The sequence below is a fragment of the Alosa pseudoharengus genome, unplaced genomic scaffold, assembly GCF_046254945.1.
Source record: "Alosa pseudoharengus isolate Yale_2024_CS ecotype anadromous, Long Island Sound unplaced genomic scaffold, YU_APseudo_1.1 YU_APseudo_1.1_scf_4, whole genome shotgun sequence".
NCBI classification, from domain to species: Eukaryota; Metazoa; Chordata; class Actinopteri; order Clupeiformes; family Clupeidae; genus Alosa; species Alosa pseudoharengus.
The window spans coordinates 26,092,227-26,117,620 of record NW_027468774.1 but is presented as its reverse complement, the minus strand read 5'-3'; the positions used below and the strand labels follow the sequence as shown (position 1 = coordinate 26,117,620).

At 43.2% G+C, this 25,394-nt stretch overlaps 4 protein-coding genes across 5 annotated transcripts; 2 read left to right on the top strand and 2 right to left on the bottom strand.

Moving 5' to 3' along the window:
- Nucleotides 1–58: 58 nt before the first annotated feature.
- On the top strand, nt 59–6,686 carry hspbp1 (HSPA (heat shock 70kDa) binding protein, cytoplasmic cochaperone 1). Of its 2 annotated transcripts, none has more exons than XM_076265579.1 (8): nt 59–370; nt 779–900; nt 1,019–1,235; nt 1,851–2,075; nt 3,691–3,846; nt 4,553–4,649; nt 4,846–4,954; nt 6,006–6,686. In XM_076265579.1, the coding sequence occupies exons 2-8, from the start codon at nt 781–783 to the stop codon at nt 6,084–6,086; spliced, it is 1,005 nt and encodes a 334-aa protein (XP_076121694.1). In that variant the 5' UTR covers nt 59–370; nt 779–780; the 3' UTR covers nt 6,087–6,686. The 2 variants fall into 2 exon arrangements, with proteins under 2 accessions (XP_076121694.1, XP_076121693.1); XM_076265578.1 differs by having other exon boundaries at nt 776–900.
- A 212-nt stretch (nt 6,687–6,898) lies between these two features.
- tmem86b (transmembrane protein 86B) lies at nt 6,899–9,424 on the bottom strand. The gene is made up of 3 exons (XM_076266908.1): nt 9,374–9,424; nt 8,662–8,905; nt 6,899–7,356 (listed from the first exon to the last, which is right to left on the bottom strand). Exons 1-3 carry the CDS (start codon nt 9,422–9,424, stop codon nt 6,899–6,901), a joined length of 753 nt encoding a protein of 250 aa, XP_076123023.1.
- Nucleotides 9,425–11,617: 2,193 nt separating this feature from the next.
- Nucleotides 11,618–14,793, top strand: aspdh (aspartate dehydrogenase domain containing). Its single transcript, XM_076266907.1, has 7 exons — nt 11,618–11,672; nt 12,463–12,607; nt 12,802–12,886; nt 13,007–13,156; nt 13,353–13,576; nt 13,797–13,936; nt 14,756–14,793. The coding sequence occupies exons 1-7, from the start codon at nt 11,618–11,620 to the stop codon at nt 14,791–14,793; spliced, it is 837 nt and encodes a 278-aa protein (XP_076123022.1).
- A 217-nt stretch (nt 14,794–15,010) lies between these two features.
- On the bottom strand, nt 15,011–25,232 carry gys1 (glycogen synthase 1 (muscle)). The gene is made up of 16 exons (XM_076265575.1): nt 25,106–25,232; nt 23,544–23,662; nt 22,653–22,834; nt 21,734–21,925; nt 21,386–21,571; nt 20,936–21,080; nt 20,696–20,813; nt 20,450–20,570; nt 19,475–19,581; nt 19,293–19,352; nt 18,973–19,165; nt 17,311–17,437; nt 17,127–17,222; nt 16,742–16,905; nt 16,550–16,630; nt 15,011–16,301 (listed from the first exon to the last, which is right to left on the bottom strand). The coding sequence occupies exons 2-16, from the start codon at nt 23,659–23,661 to the stop codon at nt 16,080–16,082; spliced, it is 2,112 nt and encodes a 703-aa protein (XP_076121690.1). The 5' UTR covers nt 23,662; nt 25,106–25,232; the 3' UTR covers nt 15,011–16,079.
- Nucleotides 25,233–25,394: the final 162 nt, after the last annotated feature.

Here is a 25,394-nt window from a genome sequence, read left to right as displayed (position 1 = left end):
AACCTTTCGTCATTGGATTGAGACAACAGTTCCGCCACCACTGACCGTAATTGCGCTCTTTCTGCAGCGCCACCGAGCGATTCCCATACAATTGCACCATGAGCGGGCAGTTACTGATTGTATGTGCCACATTATTTCGGCTACAACGGCACTATTACTAATACGCAATTATGCAGCGACTTCTGGAACACGCCTTCGTACGGACACGCTGTATGGCAACCATTTCTCACACCGTCCACTAAACTCTGGAACATTCTGGAGAATACGAGCTGTCTGCATAGATGTATTAACAGGCAGCAGCTGTCAGTGGAAGATTCCGAAGTCGATACAGACACCAGAAGCACAAAGTAAACCGTCACCTTAAGTTTCGGTAAGAACAATGTTGTTTTTCTTATTGGTTAAGTCACAAGCTAAAGTAGCTGGCTAATACCCAACGTTAACGTACCTAGCAGCTATGCCTTTTCAGCCGTGCTTTGGCCATTTGCTGTTGACGTTCACGTTACCCGTGCTGTTACGGATGCTCGTTAATAGATGTACTCCATAATTTGGCTGTCTGTGCCACGCACTTCTGTCTTGAATAATGTATCTTCATACGTCATATCTGTTCAGCTAATGTTAACGATTATGCAAGCTATGTTGATGGGGATCTTGTTACAAGTTTGTTGTACGGAGATTATGTTGACTGCCTAGATTGACAAGATATGTAATATTTATTCTACTGAAGCTTGAAAATATAGATATTCTAAAAACCTGTGATGCTCATGTCAACCCAAAGTAGTGATGGCTGAAGGCGGTGACAGACGCAGGCATCCTCAGAACCTCCAGGGTGTTCTGCGTTTGGCAGTCGAGGCTGGCTCTGCCTCGGAGGGTCCCGTTCCCCAAGAACCCATGTCTGATGAGGTGAGAGAAAGAACTTAGAGAAAGAAGGCAGGATAATGAAATACACTTCTGAAAATAGGTCAAATGTCTTTCAAACTAGGACTTCTCAAACCACCCCGTTATTTCTTTCTCCTCTTAGACAAAGACATGGTTGAGAGAAGCCCTGGCAGATGTGTGCAAAGGACAGCTGGATGAGGTGGAGCAGATGAAAGAGTGTTTGAAAGTCCTTCGGACAGAGGGGAACCAGGAGAGAGAGAGGGATCAAGAGGATGAGGAGGAGGAGGATGAAGAGGAGCAGAAAGAATCAGCCTTGGAGCTGCTGTCAGAACTATGTGAAAATCTGGACAATGCTCGAGGTATATTTGTTTATGTAAACAAAAATGACATGGCACTTTCATGTTGCATTGTTTTGGATTGGTAAAATGAATGATGTTTGAATGATGAAACTAGGACATGTATATTTGTGAGCAACATTGTGTAGGATGATTCGTTCCCACGTTTTTGGGCGGTAACCAGGTATGGCATGCGTTTGGAGGTGCAAACAAATGCTGCATCGCCATTGAGATCACTTAGTAAGGAGCTGGCTCGAGGGTTATAAAAGTATTTTGTCGTGTTTAGTTGTATAATGAAAGTGCAGTTTTTATAGCCATCCATGTGTGTTCCCTTCTTGCTCCTTGGCTATCAATTTGGTAACTATAACAGGCTATTTGACGTGTTTAGAACACTAAACATATCAGGTGTCAAATGTTTTCTCCAGTCTATATTTTTTGACGTTAATCACTCCTATGATGTATTGCTATTGTCTATCCAAAGTATGGTGCCTGTTTCGAGGTTGATGGTCAGATCAACCAAAAATCCGATATTGTTTGCACCTCCAAGTGGTCTGTGACGTATGTTTGTGTGAAAGAATACCTTGTGTAAATGTGATTTTAGAGAGAGATTTGAGCAGATTCTTTTTTGTGTTTTTACAGACCTGATGAAGCTGGGAGGCCTACAAACGTGTGTCTCCTCCTTACTGTGCCACCCTCAGAGTGGTGTGCGTTGGCGTGCTGCTCAGCTCATCGCCTCCTGTGCCCAGAACATGCCCGAGGTGCAGTGCTACCTCCTCAGCCAGGGAGCGCTAAACAAACTGCTACATCTCACCGACCACGACCCAAACCCCACTGTTAGAGTCAAAGCTCTCTATGCCGTCTCTTGTAAGTCCATTTGTTTATCTCCCTCGGGTTGTGTGTGTGTGTTGTATAATTATGTTGGATTTGCATAGAGTACAAATGCAAGAATCTGGTCAGGGCTCTAGAGTGCGACCACTTTGGTTGACCAAAATTTTTAATGGTGCGACTAAAATTTGTCCTGGTGCACCTAACGTCATATGGGTGAGCACCTACACCTTCCTCACATTTGCTGTCTCTCCACGAACTAAGCGTTTGTTCTACTTTGACTAGTGTCGCACTACAAAAGTATCGCCATAACCTGAAATTAGAAACGTCACAATACCTAATTTTATTAGTATCGGTACAGTGTTGTTTTGCAGTGAGATACGTATTCCATGTCAGTGTGCGCAAAGCATAATTCTAATGCTTCCCGTAGCCTATGTGTCTTTTCTCCACACACGCACATATAAAGTTTATGATTTCCAAAATATGAAAAGGAAACATATGACATAATTTTCTGTGTGTATGGAGGGTCGGGCAGAGTCTAGGATCGCCACAGTATTTGAAATTCCTCACTTGGTATCTGTATCGAAACAATAATTTTGGTATCGTGACAACACTTCCTTTGACCGAACTCACACTCATGGTAGGATAAAACCGGGGTCTAAACCAGAGACAGAGATGGGGCGGGTCTGACAACAGCTTAGACACGGAATGTATATGGAAAGCGATAAAAAGGTGACCTTGAAATTGTAAAGGCGACGCAAATAAACATTTGGGTGCACTTAAATTTTGTGCTGGGGCACCTAAATAAAAAAGTTAGGCGCACCAGTGCAACCAATGCAAAAAAGTGAGTCTGGAGCCCTGCTGATGTTTCAGGTATTCCAATAGCATATGCAAAGGCTTGAAAGTGCTACTAGTATAACATGGCAGGTGCTGTTCAGTGTTTGGGCTTGAAACCTCCTCCAGGCCTGAAGCCTGAAGATTGCGAGCTCATGAACTTGAACCTAGACGCACTATTTCTTTATACGTTCTGTGCAGGAGGGGAAAGCACATGAAAGTTTTGGGTGAGCACATGCAAGTTTTGGATGATCACATACAAGTTTTGGCTGAGCACATGAAAGTTTCGAGTGAGCACATGAAAGTTTCAAGTGAGCACTTGCAAGTTTTGGCTGAACACATGAAAGTTTTGGGTGAGCACATGAAAGTTTTGGCTGAGCACATGAAAGTTTCGAGTGAGCACATGAAAGTTTCGAGTGAGCACATGAAACTAAACTTTAGATTTATTTTTGCTCATGTCCCCTCATGGTTTGCTCTTACTTGCTAATACAGAAATATGTGTGTGTAAAGATTAGTTGACACTGTTAAGGTTAAGGGAATGTGATATTTCTTTGCCAGATGAACAAATCAGTCTTGGACAGTAGTAGTTTGGGATAGGTGCATTGAAATGTTCCCTGTCATAGAAGACTACATCACAATGCTGGTGTCCAAAATTCACACATTGGCAGGATGTCTGATTTACCGGCCAGGCATAGCCTAACCTGCCTTGTGGCACAGCTCCCCCAAACATATTAGAATTGAATATACTGATTATGTCATCATTAAGTGATGATGGTGATGATGATGATAATAATGAGAACATGTCTGTGATGTCCTTCAGGTCTGGTGCGGGAACAGGAAGTGGGTCTCCAGGACTTCCTGTCACATGACGGCTTCTCTGTGCTGATGAGAGGCATGCAGTCAGACAGCGAGAAGCTCAGGACAAAATCAGCCTTCCTGCTTCTGAACCTGCTCACAGCCCACCCAGAACACAGAGGTGAAAGATGTGTGTGTGAGCGAGCCAGTGAGCGAGTGAATAAATGTATAAAAGAGAGATTTAAGGTTCCCATGGGTCATGGAATTTCTGGAATATCATGGAAGTGTAATCCAGACATGGAAAGTTGGGGAATTTTATCATATTTCGGGAGGTAATGGAATATCAGGGAATTTTGTACTGTATTAGTTTATCATTTACTTGCCAAAATACATTAATACAAATATATTTTCACACAGAATTGGTGTAGCCTATATCTGGTTATTAGCTTTACTGCTTGCTTGAATGGTTGTGGTTAGCTCAACTTTGCTCATTCATTCAATGCTTGTTTATTCATCTTCCGCTCTAAAAGAGTCAGAAATTACACTACACAGCTACTCTGAAATCTTTGGTCAGTAGCCTATATTATACCATTCATTATAGGTCAGGTAAATTCAGGGTTTTTGTTTTGGAAAGTTAGGGAAAAGTCATGGAATTTTACATTGTGGGAACCCTGGATATTTCTCAGTATGACCACTCACTGCAATAGACAAAGGAAAGATTGCATTTGCATCATGTTACTCACTATCATGGACAGGCAATGTCATTGAATTTTTCAAGCATATTTTTGGCTTTACAATATTATAGCTTCTAGTAAAAAGTAGGTTATGGAAGATAAAGTTGTTTTTATAGTGTCTGTTGTGACTGATGTGTCTGTGTGCTCTTGCAGAAACTGTGCTCTCTATGGGCATGGTCGTGCAGTTGGTCTCTGTCCTCCGCTCTCCTCACAGTTCTATGCATGAGCATGTGCTGGGAGCCCTCTGCTGGTAAGAGTTGAAACTACCTCCATGTGTTTCTGCTTGTGTGCTCTCTACTGAAGAATAGAATTATCCATCCCAAAAGTGGTCCACTAGTCTCATGTCTTTTTCAGAGCATTTTTAAGGTTTCCATAGTAGAATGGACAAGATATTTTGATAAAAGGTGTGTCTGTGTGTGTATTGACTGAAATGTGCCTTCACTCAGCTTGGCTGAGGACAACAGGGGTGTGGAGGACTGCAGGGTGCCCTCTCTTGGATTGGAGGAGTTGCTGACCCAGAGGGCCCAGAAGCTTCAGGGAAAAGAAGAGAGCCAGGTACCACTCCCCCACCATCACTCCTGTATCACTCCTCATCCCCCCCCCCCCACCACCACTCCTGTATCACTCCTCATCCCCCTCATATATCACCCCTCACCCCCCTCATGTATCACTCTTGTATCACTCCTCACACCCCCACCATCACTCCTGTATCACTCCTCACCCCCCCCCCACCACCACTCCTGTATCACTCCTCATCCCCCTCATATATCACCCCTCACCCCCCTCATGTATCACTCCTGTATCACTCCTCATCCCCCTCATATATCACCCCTCACCCCCCTCATGTATCACTCCTGTATCACTCCTCATCCCCCTCATATATCACCCCTCACCCCCCTCATGTATCACTCCTGTATCACTCCTCACCCCCCTCATATATCACCCCTCACCCCCCTCATGTATCACTCCTGTATCACTCCTCATCCCCCTCATGTATCACTCCTGTATCACTCCCCCCCACCATCACTCCTGTACCACTCCTCATCCACCCATCATCCACCCACCATCACTCCTGTATCACTCCTCATCCCCCTCATATATCACCCCTCACCCCCCTCATGTATCACTCCTGTATCACTCCTCATCCCCCTCATGTATCACTCCTGTATCACTCCCCCCCACCATCACTCCTGTACCACTCCTCATCCACCCATCATCCACCCACCATCACTCCTGTATCACTCCTCATCCACCCCCACCATCACTCCTGTATCACTCCTTACCCCCCCACCCACCATCACTCCTGTACCACTTGTCACCCCCCCCCCACCATCAGTCTTTATCTCTCTGAATATACGCACTGTTGATCAGTACTCTATCATGTCAGGAACACTCTCCCTCACCTTTGGTCTATTACTGCTACTGCATTTACACGAAAAACTTTCTGCCACATTAATGCGCTGGTCAATTTAGATGTTAAGGTCCCTTTTAGCTGTTCTTATTGTTACATTTTAAGTGTTTAGTTCATTGGTGAAATATTGGGTCAAGTGCCTCAAATGTTTCTGCCGGTGGATTGCAAGCTCAGCCTTTGCTCTTTTCTCTACAGGAGGAGCTGGAGTTCTGTGAGCGGTTGCGATCTGTCTGTTTCCAGGTGCAAAGCCCAGATGAAAGCGGAATGGATCGATGAATGAGCGCCTATTGGTCAGTCTGGATTCAACCCATACAGTACCATCTCTGACCAGGACCCATGTGTTGTTTGTATGTAGAAGTGGACTTCAGTTATCTCTCAGGAGGATAGGAGGCACTGCATAGATCTTGACCAGCGCTGAGCATCAGACAGACCTGAACCGCACCACACCACCCAGGGAGAGGATGGGGCTGCTGCAGAGTTGGGCTGGTGAAAGGCTTTAAAGGGCCTTTAAGGAGGAAATGGGTCAAAAACTGTCTCAAGAGAATTCAAATGATGATTCAAATTACTGGTGAACATTATGTCATTTTGTTTTCTGCACATAGATACACTTAAGGACCTCATGCATGTGAAACATGCATGTGCACTCCTCATACAAGCCAATGCTCCAACAGGCTCATGTCCACTCACAAACACAGACACACACACATAAACACGACCCCACACGCATACTCATCAGCAATGGATTTGTACCTGTATGAAAAGATGTACAGTTTTATTTTTGAAAAGGCATAAACAGTTGTCCACGTGTCATTTCACAGCTTTAAATGTCGTTTTCAGATCCTTTTTTTCCTTATACAATAAAATGAAAGAACTGAATTGATTGTTGGAGTTTGCTTCTTAGCCATCTGATTTAGGCTAGGCCCTGATACTTGTCAACATTTACTACAGTACATTACAACATGAATATGTAAGCCCATTCAGATAAAACATTCATTTTGTCACCATGACTTTTTCTTTTCAAGCACTGGGACAGACACACACACACACACACAAACACATTCTTAGTATACACATGGCAGGGTCAGCACTCAAGACCTCTTCCATTTCCTGAATTCATCGTTCTCGTCCGCCTTTGCCCTCACATCACTCACGGCAATCAGCAGCTGTGCCAAGTAGTAGGTCGCCATCACAACGTGTTGACCGTACTCGTGAGGCGGTATGACCCCGAAGTGCTGCAATGCCAGGCACATGTCTGACACCATGAAGACCAGGCTGCCCAGCAGAGTCAGGGGTCGGCGCGTCCGAAGGGCGAGCGTCGCCATGATGACAATCAGTAACACGTACACCCCCACACCCGGGGTGAGGACGGCAGCGTCCGGCACCTTCTGCAGGTATGGCAGCAGGTGGATGTACACACCTCCCCCCACCAGCCACAGCAGAAGGTAGAGGACGTAGAAGAAAGTGGAGGAGGAGGAGAAGTAGGTGTAACGCTCCGTGAGGAAGCAGAGGGAGTACAGCAGGTGGGCTGCCGCAAAAGAGCCCATACCTGAAGCAAAGAGGCAAAGAGTAGTATTAAAGGAGAATTCCGGTGTGATTTTGACCTAAAGTGTTTTGAAACATGATACCGAGTGTGAACGTATGTCTCATAGCCCATCTCGGCTTGTCCCCTGCACTCCGAAATCTGGCGCTAGTTAGCCGATGCTACCAACAAGGCGGACAATGGTGGTGCCTCGGCATCGGCATAGCCATGCAAATAAATCACTGTTTTACACCATTTACGAGGCTCAATGTATCTCCACACTTCATTGGTAGACTTCCAAGGGCCCTGACATTTAAAACGAGACATTGAGAACTTTGAAAAAGCACTGGTAGTTTACTTACAAGACGATTTATACAGACAGTATCTTCTCGAAGTTTAGCGTTTGCAGCCATCTTGAATTTAGTCACGATAAGTCGAGCGACGAGTAAGAATGAACAGGTATGATAAGGGATCAGATTCCAAAAATAATTCCATGGAAATGCATGGATTCCAGTTGCTGCTACTAGAAGAAACTGTAATCCATGCATTTCCACAGAATTATTTTTGGAATCTGATCCCTTATCATACCTGTTCATTCTTACTCGTCGCTCGACTTATCGTGACTAAATTCAAGATGGATGCAAACGGTAAACTTTGAGAAGATACTGTCTGTATAAATCGTCTTGTAAGTAAACTACCAGTGCTTTTTCAAAGTTCTCAATGTCTCGTTTTAAATGTCAGGGCCATTGGAAGTCTACCAATGAAGTGTGGAGATACATTGAGCCTCGTAAATGGTGTAAAACAGTGATTTATTTGCATGGCTATGCCGATGCCGAGGCACCACCATTGACCGCCTTGTTGGTAGCATCGGCTAACTAGCGCCAGATTTCGGAGTGCAGGGGACAAGCCGAGATGGGCTATGAGACATACGTTCACACTCGGTATCATGTTTCAAAACACTTTAGGTCAAAATCACACCGGAATTCTCCTTTAAGTATTATAAACTGACACCTTGATGAGAATGAGTTGACATGACATGCATAGATTAGAGAAGATGTACACTGTATATGTGAATACATAGGCATGTATGTACACACACACACAAGTATTGTATACATATTTATACTATAGTTTAGGCATTGCATATATACATAAATAGTACTGTACACTAAAATACATGTGTGTGTGTGTGTGTGTGTGTGCTTGATGAAACCAGAGACAAAGACAAAGCCACAAAATATGTTCCAGCAGCGTAATGTTTTTACACCAAATCCATGTTTGACATTCAAATTCTAATGGCCAGTCTGACTGGTACTTCTAGTATCTGGTTACCGTGGAGAAAGAGCTCAGGCCAGATAAGGCAGATGTCTCCACCCGCTGAGAAGAGCAGCCCTCCTGCCACGCCCAGCAGGCTCCCCATGCCATTATTGGTCAGCACCACCAGGGCCAGACATATCACCGGCGCTGACTTCGCCGCGGCTGACACCACCGATGGCGAGGGGTCGGGCAGCCACAGGTAGAAGTATGCGGCAGCGGAGAGGAAGAATGGGAAGAGAGAAAGAAACAGAACGCAAGACTGAAAAAAGCAAGGAGAGAGATAGGGAAGAGCAGGGGTACTGTCAGTGTATCGGCAGTGAGCATCGACCTTGTATCATTGATCTGTGATGACGTGTAGTAAACTATGGAGAAATCTGCCACACCCATTAACACAAACTCACACTCATTCATACACACACACACACACACACACACACACACAGATCCTCACACATATACATTTAATCCATATAGGATTGATGATAATAACCAGAAACATCTTGTTAGCATATATAGAGTACTATAGGGCCCCCCATGAACACATTCATCAAGGTTCCTCCCTCATCAATGACGACTCTTCATCCCATACATTTTTTCTATCTCTTGGGGGAAATCATGTATGATCTCAGAAAGAGACAAATAATTCAATTCAGTGCACATGGATTAATGTCAACTGGTTGTGTGTGTGTGTGTTTGTATATGTGTCTGGAGGAGACAAGATTCTCACCGCGTTTCTGCGCTTTCTGCTATCATAGGCATGTGTTTCCAAAATATCCATCTTTACTTCTGGTTCAAGCACACACACACACAGGCAGACAGACACATACACACTCGATCGCAATGTTAGAATATGAGCTTGGAGTGTCGCTGTGTTCTCCTCGTAAAAAAGCAGCAGCAATGCCGGTGAGTGCCGTCCAGTTCTGTGACTGTCTGTGTGGCTGTACTTTGGACCAGTCACAGCAGTTTGTTATCTGTCAAATCGTCCTGTCATAGCCAAAGTTCTCTCATCCTGGTTCTCTCGGTCTCTCTCTCAATCTAATATGAACTTTAACCTTGTTAATGCTATCAGTAATGATTGCAATTTCTGACATGTAATGTCCTAGTAATGTGCACTACAGGCTTTGTATAAGCACTGGTGGGGATTTGTAGCCCAATAACCAACAAATGGATCAGAGCACTAGGCTAGACCTACTGATACAACAGAACTCACATTATGCTTAGACTGGTCGTCTGATACTGTAAGCATTATTTTATTGATATTTGTTATGAAAATGTGGCGATTTTATTTTCATACCGTAAATATCCAGACTTAACTAAATTAACGTGTGTGTGTGTGTGTGTGTGTGTCTCATTACAACAGATTATTTAGAACTACAGTAAGTACTGTTCTATAGACAAAAATAGATATGTGTAAGTGTAAGATATGGAGTTTCACACATGCCGGCTCTAGCATGGCAGCATGGGGGTGGGGGGATTTCAAATAATAGGAAAACTTATTAAAGAATATCATAAAGCATATTAAAGAAGTCAGTATAGTGAAAGCTTAAACAAAAGTGCAAATCAGTGTAAATCAAAGTGCAAATCAGTGTCCAGGGCTTGAATGAAAAACCAACGCATTGGAAGAGCAGGCTCCCTATCCTCACGCCAATCAAGGCCATCACACACACCTGCACACACCTGACCTAGTCACCTGCCACAGGGTGGCGGGGCCAAAGGAGACCCGCCAGGGTCGTTACAGTAGGTAGGGCCTACCTGATGTACCCACTGAGGATCTTCAGGCTGTTGTCACTGTGCTTTCATTCTGATGCAAGTAGGCTACCCCTGGCTGCAGCTTGCAGATCGGGGCTGGGCTCAATGTGGGGCTTCTCTTCTGATGCCACTCCACTTTCATTCAGCTTTTACTTGTGCTCTCCACATGGTGGCGCAGTAGGAGAGAGAGAAACACAGAGAGGCAGAGACCTAGACTGAAGTTCAAACAGTGAAATGCCTGACCTCATGATGTGTACACAAAAGTGCTTCTGCAACAGTGCTTGTTCACAGTGATTATGCAGAGTTGATGTTATGACCTTATGAAAATTACTTTGATTAAACTTCTGTTGCTATACAATCTCTCTTAGACTGTGTCTCAAACGGCATACTTCCGTCAGTACACTGCTAGTGTTCACTGAGCGCTTACTTGCGTTGAGCCCACTTTTCGATGGTTAGTATTGTCCCAATATCTGCACTGTATACGTAAAGTATTTGAAGTGTGTAGGTAGGCAGTTTGAGACACAGCCTTCATTTGTTTGTGATTTCCCACTCATTGGGCCTCTGAATGTTTAGAGTAAGAGGAAGGTGATAGAAGATGTTTTGCATGGAAGACAATATATGTGTTTCAATTCAGTGATTCTCAGCCATATACACTACATCTGGTATATTTAAGGAGCAGAACAGGAGAAATTCAGATAGATTCTCACAAAACTGACCCAAACTAATAATTAACAACTGTCTCCCTGGTGAACCTTGACCTTGCTATCCCAGAATTCTCTTTCTCTGTATCAGGGTCAGTCTCACCAAGGAGTGTGATCGGAGAGGGGACCCACACACAAGCGAGAAGAGAGACAGAGCGAGAGAGAGACAAGGTGTGGAATTTTGAGGTGAGTTGCACTGTGCAGGTTGTGAAATAATGACTCTCTGGGTCTGTGCAATAGCTGCAGATAATGGAAGCACAATGAGGGGCAAGATAGAGCGTGGTTTGAGTTTATTATGGTAGGTGGAGCAGAAGAGGACTGGAACAAAAGTATGTAAATGGCTTTTCTGGTCTTTGACCAGGTTTTTTCAGTGGAATGTCATTTGTGTTTTAACACAGTAACAGTATCACACCGAAGGGCTGGGGTCATGGTCAGGGTGTGAAGATTAGATATTATATAGGGTGACAGGTTATCACCTATACTGTTCTGCATAGTGTTTGTTTATTTTTTCAGATCCAGCCATGGCTCAGAAACCTGCGACAATGCAGATTGGCATCATAGGATTTGGGCATTTAGGTGAGCCTCAGTACACCCTACTGACATTATGCTAATTCCTTTGATGGTAATCCCACATGGTTTCTAGCCTTAGGTATGAACTTTTAAACAGCTATTGTTGATGGCTTAGTATTGCCTGGAACCACATCTTCCATCTGCACTTCCCATCCCAGAGCCAGTTAGCCGAGACAGACCCCTATAGTAACCCTTCAGTGTTAATTGTGTATTCAGGGTCACTGATGGATTGAGCCAACTAAGTATTACCAGAGACTTTCTCCATAGAAATGCATGAGGTTAGTTTGTAATATGGCAGTTGTCTAGATATCCCACCCCTTCTGCGGCAAAACGTTGACATGTGAATACATTGAGCCAATCATGTAGTGTGTTGTGAATACATTGAACCAATCATGTGGTGTGTTGTGAAGACATTGTGCCAATCATGTGTTGTTATCTTGCCGTTGGAACAAGGTTGGTGTTGTGAAGCCTTGTGTATGCGCATTTCTGCCAAAATAGATGCCCGATAAGTGCCCAAAAAGCATTTCAATATGGCCGCCGAGTGGAGGGACTTGCCTTAAAGGACTTTGGTATTACTACAAAGCTAACATACCACTTATGTTGCTTAAGTTCTATGCAAAAATGTCCACTTTTTGCAAAGAGATTATTTTCCTGTGATCTTCTTGCCTTGACCCTATGTATTTGAGTAAAGGAGATTTAATCCAAAATATTCCTGAAATATCCTTTGATTTTAATTATTGCGCAGATATTTCTGTGAGGTATTGATTATGGTTTGTTTCCTGGCTGTCTGTAACAGGACAATTTCTTGTGGAGAGAATTCAGAAGGAGGGACCAGAAATGAGACTTAGCTTGGCGTTTGTGTGGAACAGAAATATAGAGAAACTCAAAGATTCAGTACCTGAAGAACTCATTCTCCATAGGTTACCAGATTTTCCACAAAGGTACAATGCACACACACAGCATAAAAGAGACAGAGAAAGAGAGAGAACGCATTATAGAGAGATAGAGATGTGAAACATGATTGCGTTGTTCATGAATACATAGAAGAAGCAGACGTTTTTCTGTCATCAGTCTGTGTTGATATGCAACATTTACATTTATTATTCTTACATTTTTGTGTCGTGTGTTGTTACAGGGGAGCTGATGTGATTGTGGAAGTATGTCATCCTCAGATTGTAAAAGAATTTGGGGCCCAGTTCCTTTCAAAATCTCATTTCCTGGTATTCTACACATCCTTCCTCTGATATGTTACAGACTTTTGTGGTTTCTTTATGATTTTATTGTCATGTATCATATGATCAGCATTCTCCGCTCTCCTTCCGTTTTTTGCTTTTGTTCAGGTGGGAAGCCCCTCAGCCCTGTCAGACCCTAACCTTGACCAGGAGCTGCGCCGTGCTGCAAAGCATCATGGGAAAACACTTTATGTACCCAGTGGAGCATTATGGGGTGGGCAGGACATACAGAAGCTAAATGACTGTGGAACTTTGACAGTAAGAGAGGGCTGGGGTAATCTGAGATTTTCATAAAGCGGCTCATACCCTGTCCTGTTACTGTATATGCCTTAATCACCATTGCAACATCTATGTTTGAATCAGTCTTCTTGCTGTTGCGCTTCAACTTCTTATTATTACTAGCCTCTATATGGTCTACAATCACTTCTCCCTCTTGGTGTCTCTCTTCATATAGGCCCTAACCGTCAGGATGTCTAAGCATCCATCCTGTTTCCGTCTGTCAAAAGACCTCCTAAGTGATTGGTCAGAGGGGGAGGGTAGGCGGGTCATCGTCAGTGGTCCTGTTGCAGATATCTGTCCACTCGCCCCGAACAATGTCAACACCATGGCAGCGGCCGCTATTGCTGGGTCAACACTGGGCTTCACAGGAGTCCGAGGCGAGCTTGTGTCAGACACAGCGTGAGTTACACTGAAATTCTGTCACTTCATCATCACTTACATTAAACAAGAAGACTTAGTAAACACTTACTGAATAACTTTCATTGTTTCCTTTTTTGACAACCATTCAAAAACCAACCGCACCCAAGAAAGGAGAAACCAGAGGGTGTTGTCCTCAGTTTGTCATCTGTGAGGGGTTTCATCATGATTTCTGTTATTTATTTATCCCTCGTCCTCACAGCCTGAGAGATTATCATGTGGTGGAAGTAGAAGTGACCGGTGTGGATGGATTCACTGTGAAAACCATCAGGAGGAACCCAGCCAAATTAGGAGCCGTGACTGGCAACGCCACCTATAACTCCTTCTGGAGCAGTTTACTAGGTACAACATCTATCAGTTTAATTGCATCAGGAACATCATTGCTTATTTGTAAACCTATTCATCATATTAAATTAATGGACCAATCAAGTTCTAACTTAGAGATTGCCCATGGAATGAGAAGTTCATGTAAGTTTTCTCTGAGGCCTTGGACACCCAGGGAAAGCTCCAAAAATAGGGCTCTGGAAAATCAAGAGATGTCGGGGGTCCCTTGGGATTTTCTGGGCTCTTTCGGTGCTTACACACAGGTGCGTTCAGTCACTGCATGCCAGTGGGTGGTCCCGACAGTCGATGGTGTGTACTGTGTAGCTAACTATGCAAATGCCTTGAAGTAGGCCTATATCCGTAATTTGATTGGCTAGTGCCTTCAGTTGCTCTCCCGTCGGTGCAGCAAAAGTTGAACCTTTTGACGGGGGCGACGCAACGGACCCCCAATTCAGCAACAGATGACGTAAACCCAAGTAAAATGAACGAGATGCATCTCCAGCACTGCACACAACTGTGTGTAAGCACCGTTTGCCTGTTAAAAACTACATGTGGGAACTGAGCAATAGAGGAGACATGAGATACAGTAAGAGCAGGAACGGTCAGAGGAGACATGAGATGGTGTCTTGGGATTTACTGGGCTCTTTGCCTGTAATAAAGTTCAGTTAGCTGTTATGTGGTGTATATGGACTTACTAGCCATGTTCATAATATCAGACACATTTTCTTTCTATTTTTTAATCAGGACAATAAGTCTTCCATAGATTTTTTTAAATAAATAAATCTACCAGTAGGAATTTATCAAAATTATATGTACACTGACTTTTCCTTCTTTTAGTTTGCAGAGGCCATGGAGGTAGAGTCTACCTGTGCTGAGATTACAAGCTTTGTTGATACATTCACCTGTTTTGTTACCGATGGCTATACATCTCATCTGACCATAGTAATGTACTTAAAGTAATTAAAAGTGCTCAGTGTTTTGATGTTCATACTAATTCAGTTTAGTGCGTTTGTTGAGTGTACTGCAAGAATAACACTGTGCAAAAGCTGATATTAAAATTCCAACAATAAAAATATATGAAATGGACAAATCTTAATGCTAATATATACTTTATTTCTGTCATCTTTATGTCTTCAGGTGCACATTAACACACATAACAAACTCAAAACAGGGGTGTGTGTATATATGCATGCACTAAGAATATGCAAATCCTCCTCAAGACTTCCAGGAAAATATTCAACAAGGCATAGATCTGTTTGAAATCACAGTAGAGGTTCAGAACCTGTCAAAAGATTATAGCAAATAAAGCAATCTCACATGAAGCACTGAGTATTGCTGGCCTCACAGAACAAATGCAGTGTGCTATAACACACACATACACACACAGTAGTACACATACTTGCTTTTGAGGGGACTTTGTCGGAAGGTTTTTGATTTGGACATTGTAGTCTTGTGTGTGACTGTGTGTGTGCGTGTGTGTGTGTGGAGGCGGGGTATGTGTATGTGTATGTTTTACAGTCACTTGATATGTGTGTAACATGGCCTTTCTATCACAGAAGACGTTGGTTAGTTTTTTGTCTGTTAGCTGAGTTCCATGTTAGCACCTCTGGTTAGCTGCAGCTAGAAATCCTTGTTAAAATTTCCTGTTTTGTTGTAGCTACAGTTCTTTGCTATTATTGAGTTTTCACCATAGCTTTCTAGAAATAAATGGAAGTTGAAATGTTTCAGTTGTTCAGTTATTGTTATGTTCTATACTGTGTCTTGCAATCATCGATCTCTTCTCTGGCATTTGTGATATCACTTGCACAATAACCATGTTTGCCTTATTCTGGAGTGTGTGTGAGTGTGTGTGTGTGTGTGCGTGCGTGCATGTGTGTGTGCCTAGTAGGACTGGAGTGTTACCATTTACTTAGAAGGCCATCACTTACAACTACAAACATGAACAGAATTTTATAAATTCAATGTAGAATTGGTATCAGCCACAATGCTGTGGTGTACGTGTGTGTGTGACTGTGTGCGTGTGTGTGTGTGTGTGTGATTGCTGGTAAAATGCTCTGAGCATGTGTATGTATGTGTGCCTTTTCTGCAGTGGCTTATGAACATGTAAGGTGAATGGGCGAATGGCTGTGTGACTTGTCTTGTCTATGTATGAATCGGCAAGTTAATTCTTTTGAGAGGTGGAATTATTGGTTGCATACAATTTGTGGGGAAGGGTGAAAGGCTGGCGGATGTTGAGTTTGTCTTTCTCAGCCTCCAAGTCTTCATCGTAACGCTCATCCTCTTCTTCGTTGTCCTCAGCCTCACTGTGGTGGGGAGAGGAGTGGAGTGAGTGGGCAGGCGAGGGCGGCACGGAGGCTGGACGCGGGTACCTGAAGCCCGATGTCTGCAGAGAGAGGAAGAGGAGGATGAAGAGGAGGAGAAAGACAAAAAGGTATACTGTGTCAGGGCACACAGCCATATTGGAAAATAGTAATCCCATTCATTTAAGCACCAGAAAGGTTGACCTTTTAACTTCAGCTCACAAATAAAATGTTTCTATTCAAAGAGCACACACAAAACCCTTCCTACTTAAAGAGAAATGTTTATGCATTTCCACACAAATGCATAGAGGTATACTATAGGGAGACTTACAGATGTTGGATCATGAGCCTCGTAGACGTAGGTATCTGGGAAGGCTTTAGCCAGAGCCATGTGACGAGCAGCGATGTAGTACTGTGGCAGAAGGAGAGAGACGCAGATCACACATCAGTCAATTCAAGTCAATGAAATGGGCTGTCAGATTCCTACTTGAAACAAAATACATGCTCAAGCATCAGCTCTGACCCTGCCGAGGTATCTCCAGTCCAGCAGGTCACTGAGGCGTTCTGTTCGGTTTCTCTGGATGATCCTCTGTCGGCGGCTCTGCTGGCAGAACTGGTACAGGAACGTGGTAAGCTGGTTACAGGACTCATCCACCCCACGGTATCGTCTGTCGAGAATGTAGATACCTGGGATGGAGGAACAGCCACAGACTGTCAGTTTATTTCACACATAAATTTGTGCATCATCGTATTTAGCCACTTTCGATCCCACATCAAACTTTTGCAAGTTATTGTAAATAAGTACAGTACAGTTTGTTGCACCCACTGAAAACAAACAGGAAAGTGCGGTGTTTAAAAAAAAAAAAAAAAAGAAAAGTACAGAAATGTTTCGCAATGACAAGACTTACCGTAGGCAGAAGGGTCTGCTATGTGTTCCTCCATGAAACAGCCGAATCCGGACAGATTTGTGGAGATAGACGGAATTCCCATTACAGTGCATTCAGCTGAGAGGCAGGACAAAAGAACATGGTGAGTAATGTCTGGGATTTCATGGCCAACACGTGTTGCATGAGGTGCACATGTGCACAGTACCTGGTGTGTACCCCCAAGGCTCGTAGTAAGAGGGAAACACCCCAAGATGGCAGCCCCTCACAAACTCCTCATAGTCCATGGGCAGCAGTGGAGACGTGGAGGACAGGAACTCTGGATGGAAGATCACCTACGTGTCGCAGAGTAAGAGTGAACAAATAACTTCACCTTTTCAGGAGTTTCATGGTGCATGACAGTGTTCTGTGTTTGGACTGGTCTAAACATGCTCATCAGCACACACACCAATACACATCAAAAGATGAGAGTGGGGTATGCCCAAAGCTTTACCAACCCCATGATTGCAGGTGCCACATTTCTTTAATGCAGCAGGTCTAGTACTGACTAATTGAGTTTCGAAAGGAGTTTTTGATGTCATATCTCACCAAGTAGTGAATCTGTCAAATGTGAGATTATAAAATTGCTGCCAGCATGCAATATTAAACAAGTCTCTTGTCCAATGAGAAATGAATAAACAAGACCTAACTGTTGTATAAACATATTTACACGCACGCACGCACACACACACACACACACATGCACGCACACACACACGTGCATACACTGCCCAGAGGTGGGGTGTGGCTGATGAACCATGTTCCCATGTCTCAGGTTTTGATTTCCTAATAATTGTGTAAGCAATAGCTGGTGTCGTTGCCTTTTACCACATAATTTACAGGGACTGCGCTGCTTTCACATGCGCACACACACACATTGTCCACCTGGACAATTCCATTTCCTACACTGGACTATTTGAACTTTCTGACACTAAATAGGATTAATGCATCATCATACCGGATATGTAACCATCCCACCTCTTGTAACATACACCTCAGGTGGCCTTAAACACCATGTTCTATTCTCTACATCTGACTAACTTATGCATTTATCATTTATACAGACCTTACTGTTCTGTAACTGACCCTAGGCATATGGCCCTTGAGAGAAAGTGGAATAGAGCATTATGTCCAATATTCCAATATGTGGTTTAATGTTCTGCATTTCTCATTAGTAGGTCACTTTGATACTAAAAGTATGATTCTATGTAGTGACTGTATGACATCTGTACTGTCCCTGTATATATCTGTGCGTGACTGTATTTAGAGATAAGCGGGAATATTATGACTTTGCAGTATTTCACTGTTCTGCATGGATGCGTCAGTAGCTATCTGCTCTGGATTGCCAGGTTGCCACTAATCAGGGTCTGATTCAGTGTAGTCCACGTGAGATGGGATGACCAACGGCATCTCCCGTCAGCCTGGAAGGATACTTAAACCCTAACTATTTCCTTGTCTAGTTAGAGCAGCTGATGGATCTTTAGGTGAAGTCATGCTGTCTCGCCCTTGATGCGCATTATTGTAAATAAACTCTGTTCCTGATTTTTCATACTATTGGTCTGAGTAGGTCTCTATTAAATCTATGGTATCAAAATTGAGTCGTGGATCTGCTCGAGGTTTCTTCCTATATGGATCTCCAATTCTAGGGAGTTTTTCCTCGCCCCTGTTACCCATGGGCCTTCTTTTCTTTTCTCTGATTGTCTAACACTCTGTAAAGCGCCATGAGACATGTGTAATGTTTTGGCGCTCTATAAATAAAATTAAATTGAAATTGAAAACCCACACACATACGCGCATACTCGCGTGCGCACACACTTACACTTACACATACCTTTACTCTGTCGGAGGAGCTGTTGAAGAGGCCGATGCGGCGAATGCAGGTCAGGATCGGGTCATTGCTGTCCTCCAGCATGTTGTGGGTGCAGATAGGGGGCTGACACTGGCGCTGCGTGGCGAAGATGGCGCGCTTCATCATGGTAAAGTCTTCCTTGTCCAACATCTTACTCACATCTGGCAACTGACCACTGGAAAAGGCATTCAGTCATTATTATTCAGCAACTCTGACTTATTCAGTTTCTAATGTCGGTAAAATAAATGAAATTAAATACAGAACATAGTTATAATTTATCAGATCAGATGTCAGATACTCACACTAGCAGTGACTCATAGAGTTTTTTCCCAAAGCGCTCTTTAACACTCTGCGCGGTATCCCTGTCGTGAAACAAGCACATGCAGATAAGTACTTGATACTTCCCCTTGAAAATGAAAAGAATACTAGACTAGAGCATAGTGATGGCATTCAGAGGTAAATAAATGTGTGCGGTGACAGTTACCAGAGCTGCTTCCGCACTGCCTGGCCTTTGAGTGTCTCCACGTTAAAGTTGTTGGTCCTTGCGGGCATGATGAAAAAGGCAATAACTGTGACATCACTGTGGTTTACCTGCAACACACACACACACACACACACACACACACGGTTTGACTTTATACCACACACAGGACCAAAAAGGCTGACTAATAATAATACTGAACAAGCTAATACCAATAATAATCATCTGACACAATTTAAAGGTTCTCTCTTTAGTCACAAGGGTTCATTTGACACCACATTAAAAATACACATCACAAATACATTACTACATAACGTAAAAGATACAGTACTTTCCATTTATTGAATTTGGATATTGAACAACCAGTGCTCTCCTTAAAAAACAAGTGGCAGATGGTGAACCATAACCCTTCCAGTTTAAAGGGCAAATCTAATATCCGTCAGTTGAGTTCATAAGCCAAGTATGGAGCCAGTGGAGAGTTGAAGCATATCAGTACATCTTGGCATGGAGGATGATTGGCACAAGACTGTGTACTCAAATAAGGGGGCTTTTTTTAAAAAAGACTCTTCAAAAGCATATTGCATGTTGACCTGCTTCTGAGAACTCTTCCAGTAATTTACAATAGAGAGTAGGCATATTACACAAGGTTGTACAAGATTATTTTAAGTGTGAAGTTTAAATGTCACGTGCAATCTTCAAAGCATATAATTGTAAAAGATAAATCCCAGGTTATTGTTAAATTGCCACTCTCTGAACTAATGATTAGTAGTCAAGAAGCTTCAAAAATAAATTTTAAGGCATATTCATATTTTCAAAAGATCCCCATTTCTATACGGAACAATGAAGGTCTTTACTCTTAAGAAACCCATCACAGGTTACTTCACCTTGAAATAAAACATTTAAATTAACATTTATTCTCATATCTTCAAATATAAATGTTTCATATCTAAATTAAAAATTGATGTGTGGCGCACTCACCCTCAGCAGATAGTTGAGTCTGGCCAGAGCCTCTAGAAAGATGTCCGCCCCTTTGTTAGAGAACTCATAGCGGCCAGCAATGAAGAAGAATACAGACTTATCCAGGTTAAAGTCCAGGTGCCTGCCAAAGAATTAAAGCGTCAATAAAATGTACGTGTTTGTGTGTACATATATGTATGTGTGTCTGTCTGCATTTGTGGAATCTGAATTCATTTCGACTGCTGTATTATATGTTGGGTTACTAACCCATAGAAGTGACCTCTGATGAACTCCTGAATGCGGTTCTTGCTCTGGGCATGGAGGTTCTGAAACTCATGCATGGCTGAGAACTTCTTCACATTCAGTCCATTAGGAGTGATAATGTCTGTGCCGAGAGAGAGAGAGAGAGAGAGAGAGAGAGAGAGAGAGATTAACACATTTTGTTAATGTTTCCATGTAAGGCTGGCAGGACGGAAGCCGGACAGGGTCAATACGCTTAGTGCTCACCTGGCTTCCTTTTCAGCAGAAACTCGGCTTCGATGGCCGTGATCTGGGAGACGGTGGTGAAAACATGGGCGCACCGTGCAGCCGCCCGCTCCAAACAGTAGCGGTGATAGATCTGCCTATCTCCAGCCTCCTTATCCACATTAAACTGCAGATTAGAGCCAGAGAGAGCCAGAGAGAGTGAGAGAGAGAGAGCGAGAGAGAGAGAGAGAGAGAGAGCGAGAGAGAGAGAGAGAGAGAGACATTGTTAACTCCCAATTGCGTTGACATACATGGAAAGATATGCATTCCCTGTCAGATTTTCAGATCACAATGTGAATGCAATTTTCATCCTTAGAGTATGTGTGTCATGCCAAAAAGCAGAAAGATGCTTATGACTAAAGTATTTAATACATGACATTATTTTACATGTGTCCTTATATTACACATGATAATCTGAATTTGTGGTCTTGCCTCAGCAAGGTTGTTGTAGAAGTCCACATTTCCAGCGCAGAGGTATCGTCCCAGTAATGTGGCATGAGTGGTGAAGATGGTTGCCACGGGTAACTGTCTCTGTCGACATAGCATCAACCCCAAGCCGGCTAACCACTCGTGAAAATGTGCCAATATGTGTGGGGGTTCCTCACATTGAGCTGCATACTGAAACAAATATCACATTAGTATTGATGGCATTATTAGTGAAAGAATTAAATAATGACTCTCTCTCTCATACGCGTACGCGTGCGCGTGCGCACACACACACACACACACACACACACACACACACACACACACACACACACAGTATATTTAGACACACACCTCGCCAAGAAGCCAGGCTGTCAGGAAACCAAAGAGCACGGCGTCGTTGGCCTCTCTGTCGAACCACGGCACACCAATGCCACAGTTCTCCCACAGCTCGCTCTTCCAGCGGTCCAATGACCACGCTGTGAAGCCCACGTCAATCAGAACCACGTAGGGACTACCCTCGATCAGCCAACGCCCAAAATATACCTAGCAGGTGAGGGGGAAGGGGGATGGACAAATTCAGCATGACTGGCGGCCAGACAAAGGACAGTGACAAAGGTCCTGACACTGAGCTTTATTTGTTAATGATTGATGTCCATTAATTTTCACCATTTCTTCTACTCATTTAAGCAACCATACAGACACAGTTACAATTGCTGAAGCCTCCTATTGAAAGGGGATACACACACACATAGACAAATATGCACGCACACACACACACACACACACACACACACACACACACATATATATATATATATGTGTGTGTGTGTATATATATATATATACACATAGAGAGAGAACTTATATAAAGGGATAGTAGAATTCACTCAAAGAGCAAAGATAGACAGCTGAGCCACTGATACAACCTCTGACCTTTCAACACACATACCAGGGAGATTACAGCTCCCGGAAACATACACACACACACACACACACAGTGCAGAATGAAGGTCTTGGGTTTCAGGTTTGGGGTCAAAGCAGTACACAAGCACTATATGTTCTTCCATTGAACTACCTGAAAAGATCACACTCATGTATGAATCATCTTGCATAACATGCTTCTGATGTAAAAAAAATAAAAGGTAAATGTGATATCAGTGTTTGTGTCTGTGTATGTATATGAAGACATGTTTGGTCAGTTTGGACAGGTGTGTGTGTGTGTGTGTGTGTGTGTGTGTGTGTGTGTTTGCACGTGTACATGTGTGTATACCTTACAGCCACTGGCGTTCATTTTGTCTATGGTTCTCCTTAGAGCTGGGTTACTGGGCTCAATGAGCTCAACCTGAGTTCTGACGTTGGACTCCGTGTAGGGGCCCACCAGGAAGTAGTTCTCCCCCCATTCCTCACAGGTCAGACGAGCTTTTGTCTGAATGACAGTGTAAATCCCCCCAACTGGATGGAAAGAGAGAGAGAGAGAGAGAGAGAGAGAGAGAGAGAGAGAGAGAGAGTCATTCATGCTATGAAGATATATTTTGAGGGGGGAGTTATATAAACATCACATGACACACATACCCCTGTGACCACACAATAACACTCACTTACTTGCTCAGTCAGTCAAACACATACACACACACACACACACACACACAATTATGCAAAGTATATTAAATATATATACTTCATACACCAATAAAACACCTCAGTGGCTACTATTACCAGGCTGTACCTTGATACTTCTTAATAATGTAGATTAATGTAACAGGTAGATTTTTCTTCAATCTCTGAGTTGTATACAAATGAGACAAGGCATAAAATAATAACTCACCATTACAGAACAAAATATCCTATAATCACTCACTTAACACAGTGGCTCTCCATCAAATATACTTTACATGAATAGCCTAATATAGCTCATACTGAAAATACAGTTTGGGTACATATCTGTGAGAGCTGGGGTAGGCCAATAGGCATCTATCCTAGTTTTTTTTTTACAAAAAAAAAATGTTTTTATGCACTGTCCCTGCTGAAATGAATAAATAAATTACAAATTACTCAGGAGTGTTTTTATGGCAGTTCACACCATCTTGGTCTCATATTGGCCTTACAATCTACACACACACAATCTACACCCTTGTGAGAAGGGTGAGAAGGACACACCTACCTTTGTTGGCCACTTCCCATGCTATTTCAAACAGCACAGCATCCTCAAGGTCAAACTCCTCATCCCATTCATCAAGCCCCGAAAGCGAGGTGACTGACAGACTACGGGCCAGCGGCATCCTGGTAGATGTAGTCAAAAACAGACACAATAACTATATGACACAAAGAATTATGAGGAAGCAACAAGACCGGTAAAGTAGGAATGCATGCATATCTATTGCAACAGGTGCTGGATACTGGCCGATGCAAAGGAAAAAAGAAAAGATAATCCACAAACGGTCTTCTTTGCTCCCAAGGTGATTTAATAGGTACAATGTTTTGACCACTCGGGTCTTGGTCAGGTACATATCCAACAGGTACATACAGTACTATATGCTAAAGGGAAATCCTGTAACTATATTAAATCACCTTGGAAGCAAAGAAGACAGTGTGTGGATATCTTTTCTTTTTTTTCTGAAGCAACAGAACACCGACATCATAACCTTATGTGCTTGTGACTGGTGTGTAGTATGTGTTGTTGGAATGTATGGCATGCTTCCAAGACCAGCCACTCCATCTTACTTTTGTATGTAGTCTAGCCACTACTCAAACACACAAACGCTCTCCTGAGTCTGTGCATGCGCTGAACCACAGCACTGGGAAGTTTCCCTTGCCACAGAAAATGTAATAAAGGGGGGCATTCTGCTGAACTCAACGTCATCATCTCTTAATAGATCACACAAGCCCATCTATCCTTCCTTTATCTGACTTCTGCACAGATATACTTACAGTTCTGGGATTGGGTAATTTATTTTCACACTATTGCAAACACTGTGTGGGTGTGAGAGAGAGGCGTTTAGTTATTTCACCATCATTCTCAGGTTCAGACAGAGCACCCATTAACATTAACTCTCCCCCACCCCCTCTCTCATTCACATTCACACAGACACACACACACAATACTTGGTCAATAGGATGTGTATGACACACACACTTGCAAAATACTGTGGAAATTATTTTGGCAGTGCACGTAGGCCTATGTTTGGTCATACTGCTAAGTATTGGAGGACTCAAACCTATCTTTAAAAAATGAATAGCTGCATTTATGTCACAGCTAGACTGCTCTCAGTTTTCGCAGCAGGACAGTTTACATGTTAGGACGGCGTGTTCTCCCATACACTAACCAAGCAGGCAGATGCGTACGTGCGCTTTCACCACAGCCACAGACGCACGCCATAGCCTACAACATCTCTGTTGTACGCGGAAGCTTAATTGCAATAGGCTATTTTGTGTCAATGGTCTCAAATCCATATCAAAAGACATCCCAGCCTATACATCTTTCAAACCGCCACGCTACCACTGGAATTACACAGACATATTTCATCAGGAAGGACATGGGCATGCAGACAGGAGAAGTGCGAGTAGCCTAGATTACAAGCGGAACATTTCCTGACGGACAGACTTGTCGTGTTCGTGCAACATCTTCTATGCAAGTGGAAGAGAGAGTAAATATTTCAGATTCAAACAATATCAACCCAGCTGTTTTGTGCACAGCCATTAACACGATTGCCTACATCCACTCACCCTGCGGCGGCTTCCTTTCCCAGCGCAACAACCTAACATTCACAGCAGCGCAAGACAGTCAAAAAAGAATGGGGCGTGTGCAGGTGGACACTTCACACGCCTTTCAACTCACATTGGAGTTTTTTGGCGTTTGTCAAAAATGACATTCAACGGGAAGGCGTGGTGTCACTGATGCTCTGCCCCTGAACATATCATTACCGTTCAAGAATAATGAGGAAATACATTCTGCATGGTTATATGTGCACTGTAGTGTACGCCCAAACGTCGCAGATGACTGGAAGGAGGCGTT

Bases quoted from the DNA above. Each gene is read 5' to 3' on its own strand.
- hspbp1 (XM_076265579.1), top strand. From the start codon at position 781: ATGGCTGAAGGCGGTGACAGACGCAGGCATCCTCAGAACCTCCAGGGT. The intron at 1,236-1,850 runs GTATATTTGTTT...GTGTTTTTACAG, and splicing joins AAATCTGGACAATGCTCGAG to ACCTGATGAAGCTGGGAGGC. The intron at 4,650-4,845 runs GTAAGAGTTGAA...GCCTTCACTCAG, and splicing joins GTGCTGGGAGCCCTCTGCTG to CTTGGCTGAGGACAACAGGG.
- tmem86b (XM_076266908.1), bottom strand. From the start codon at position 9,424: ATGGATATTTTGGAAACACATGCCTATGATAGCAGAAAGCGCAGAAAC. The intron at 8,906-9,373 runs GTGAGAATCTTG...TGCTTTTTTCAG, and splicing joins GCAGAAAGCGCAGAAACGCG to TCTTGCGTTCTGTTTCTTTC. The intron at 7,357-8,661 runs GTAACCAGATAC...TCTTTGCTTCAG, and splicing joins GCCTGAGCTCTTTCTCCACG to GTATGGGCTCTTTTGCGGCA.
- aspdh (XM_076266907.1), top strand. From the start codon at position 11,618: ATGGCTCAGAAACCTGCGACAATGCAGATTGGCATCATAGGATTTGGG. The intron at 12,608-12,801 runs GTACAATGCACA...GTGTTGTTACAG, and splicing joins TTACCAGATTTTCCACAAAG to GGGAGCTGATGTGATTGTGG. The intron at 13,937-14,755 runs GTACAACATCTA...TCCTTCTTTTAG, and splicing joins CTTCTGGAGCAGTTTACTAG to TTTGCAGAGGCCATGGAGGT.
- gys1 (XM_076265575.1), bottom strand. From the start codon at position 23,661: ATGCCGCTGGCCCGTAGTCTGTCAGTCACCTCGCTTTCGGGGCTTGAT. The intron at 21,572-21,733 runs GTGTGTGTCTAA...TATTTGTTTCAG, and splicing joins CAGCCTGGCTTCTTGGCGAG to TATGCAGCTCAATGTGAGGA. The intron at 16,302-16,549 runs GTAAGTCTCCCT...CTCTCTCTGCAG, and splicing joins AGGCTCATGATCCAACATCT to ACATCGGGCTTCAGGTACCC.